Below are 1,528 nucleotides of genomic sequence, written 5' to 3'. Positions count from 1 at the left end.
TATTTTAAAAAAATGTTTTAAAAAATTATAAAATATCTCTTAGGACAATTTACACATAATTATAGTTAATTGTTTATACTTCCAAAATACAAAAAATACAAAGACGGCAAGAAGTTATTTTAATTGCACGAGTCGGATATATAAATCTTCCAAAAATAAATTGAGTAAGCATCAAGCTCTCCAAAAGGCGCGTGACATACGAAAAGAGTAATAGACGGTGTGATGTCACCAACTTATTTATTTATTCCATTATTACCCCCGACCATTAGACGACCTTTACTTATATCATTAAAAAGGCTTTCATTCCACCACAATTTTTTCGAAAGAATCCACCACGCCATTCACGATGAGGAAGCTCTACAACCACAATAAAGGCAAAATCCACCCATCACCACCGCCGTCCGCCACCGCCGATCACTTATCCTTGCTACCGATCGCCATAGCCACTCTCGCCGCCGCCCTTGCACCAGAAGACAAAGAAGTATTGGCATACCTTCTCTCCTGCTCTGTAACCACCACCACCACCAACAACAACAACAACACCAACAATAACTTCTCCGGCAACAGAAAACCCACCAGTAAAATTCACGGCGGAGATGGTGGCGGAGGCGGAGGCGGAAGCCATATTCCGCAATTCAACTGCGACTGTTTTACATGCTACACAAGTTACTGGGTTCGATGGGATGCGTCGCCAAATCGACAACTGATTCATGAAATCATTGATGCTTACGAAGATGGGTTGATTCATAACAAGAAGAGTGGGAAGAACAAGAAAGAAAGAAGAAAGAACAAAGTTTCTTCATCTTCCCCCAACGCGCCGATTATCGCTTCGGAGAAGGTTCCTCACGCGCCGCCGCAAGTCGAGGAAAAATTGATTAACAGTGATTATGATGATGATGGAGATGAAGAGGAATTGATGATTGGGTCATCGTCGGAGAAAGGATCAGTGAGAAAATTTGTAAGTTTCATAGGAGATAGGATTTGGGGTGTTTGGGGGATTTGAATCTTTAATTTTAAATTTTGGTATATTTTGAAGAACAAGAAATCAATTTCTCCATTTTTGTAAATTCAGGGGTGGTTTTTTCTTGTATTTTTTTAAATCATTTTTCCAAGCGTATAACTTGTAGCAAAATGATGTTTTTTGATTTGTTCTTGAAGTACCAAATGGAAATAAATAAAAATTAGTATTTTTGTAAGTATTTCTTTATTATCATGCTCAATAAATTATGACTCATTGTTCTTATCTTTTGTGTGAATAATATAACCTCTCGTGTTATAAATTTAATATTTAATTTCGACACATGGTTTAGATAAATTATTCTCAAACAAGATAATCAAACTTTACACACTAAATAATATGGATTGTATTAACCAATTTTTAAAGATAATAACAATTTTTCGTATATATTTTTTTATAAGAACAAAAAAATGAAAATATAAATGTAGTAATGTTTATGCACTTGCATGTAATTATGTAAACAATACTAAAAATGATGTTGACACCAACAAAAATCATAAGATTATGTTT

General features: G+C 34.9%; 1 protein-coding gene across 1 annotated transcript; it reads left to right on the top strand.

Annotated features, from left to right (window-relative positions):
- The first annotated feature begins 296 nt into the window (after positions 1–296).
- LOC111902815 (uncharacterized) lies at positions 297–1,199 on the top strand. Its single transcript, XM_023898630.3, has one exon. It carries the CDS (start codon positions 347–349, stop codon positions 1,001–1,003), a length of 657 nt encoding a protein of 218 aa, XP_023754398.2. The 5' UTR covers positions 297–346; the 3' UTR covers positions 1,004–1,199.
- Positions 1,200–1,528: the final 329 nt, after the last annotated feature.

Source organism: Lactuca sativa, chromosome 7 (assembly GCF_002870075.4).
Source record: "Lactuca sativa cultivar Salinas chromosome 7, Lsat_Salinas_v11, whole genome shotgun sequence".
In the NCBI taxonomy this organism is placed as follows: Eukaryota; Viridiplantae; Streptophyta; class Magnoliopsida; order Asterales; family Asteraceae; genus Lactuca; species Lactuca sativa.
The sequence above is the reverse complement of the archived record's forward strand: the minus strand, read 5'-3'. Positions and strand labels throughout refer to the sequence as shown.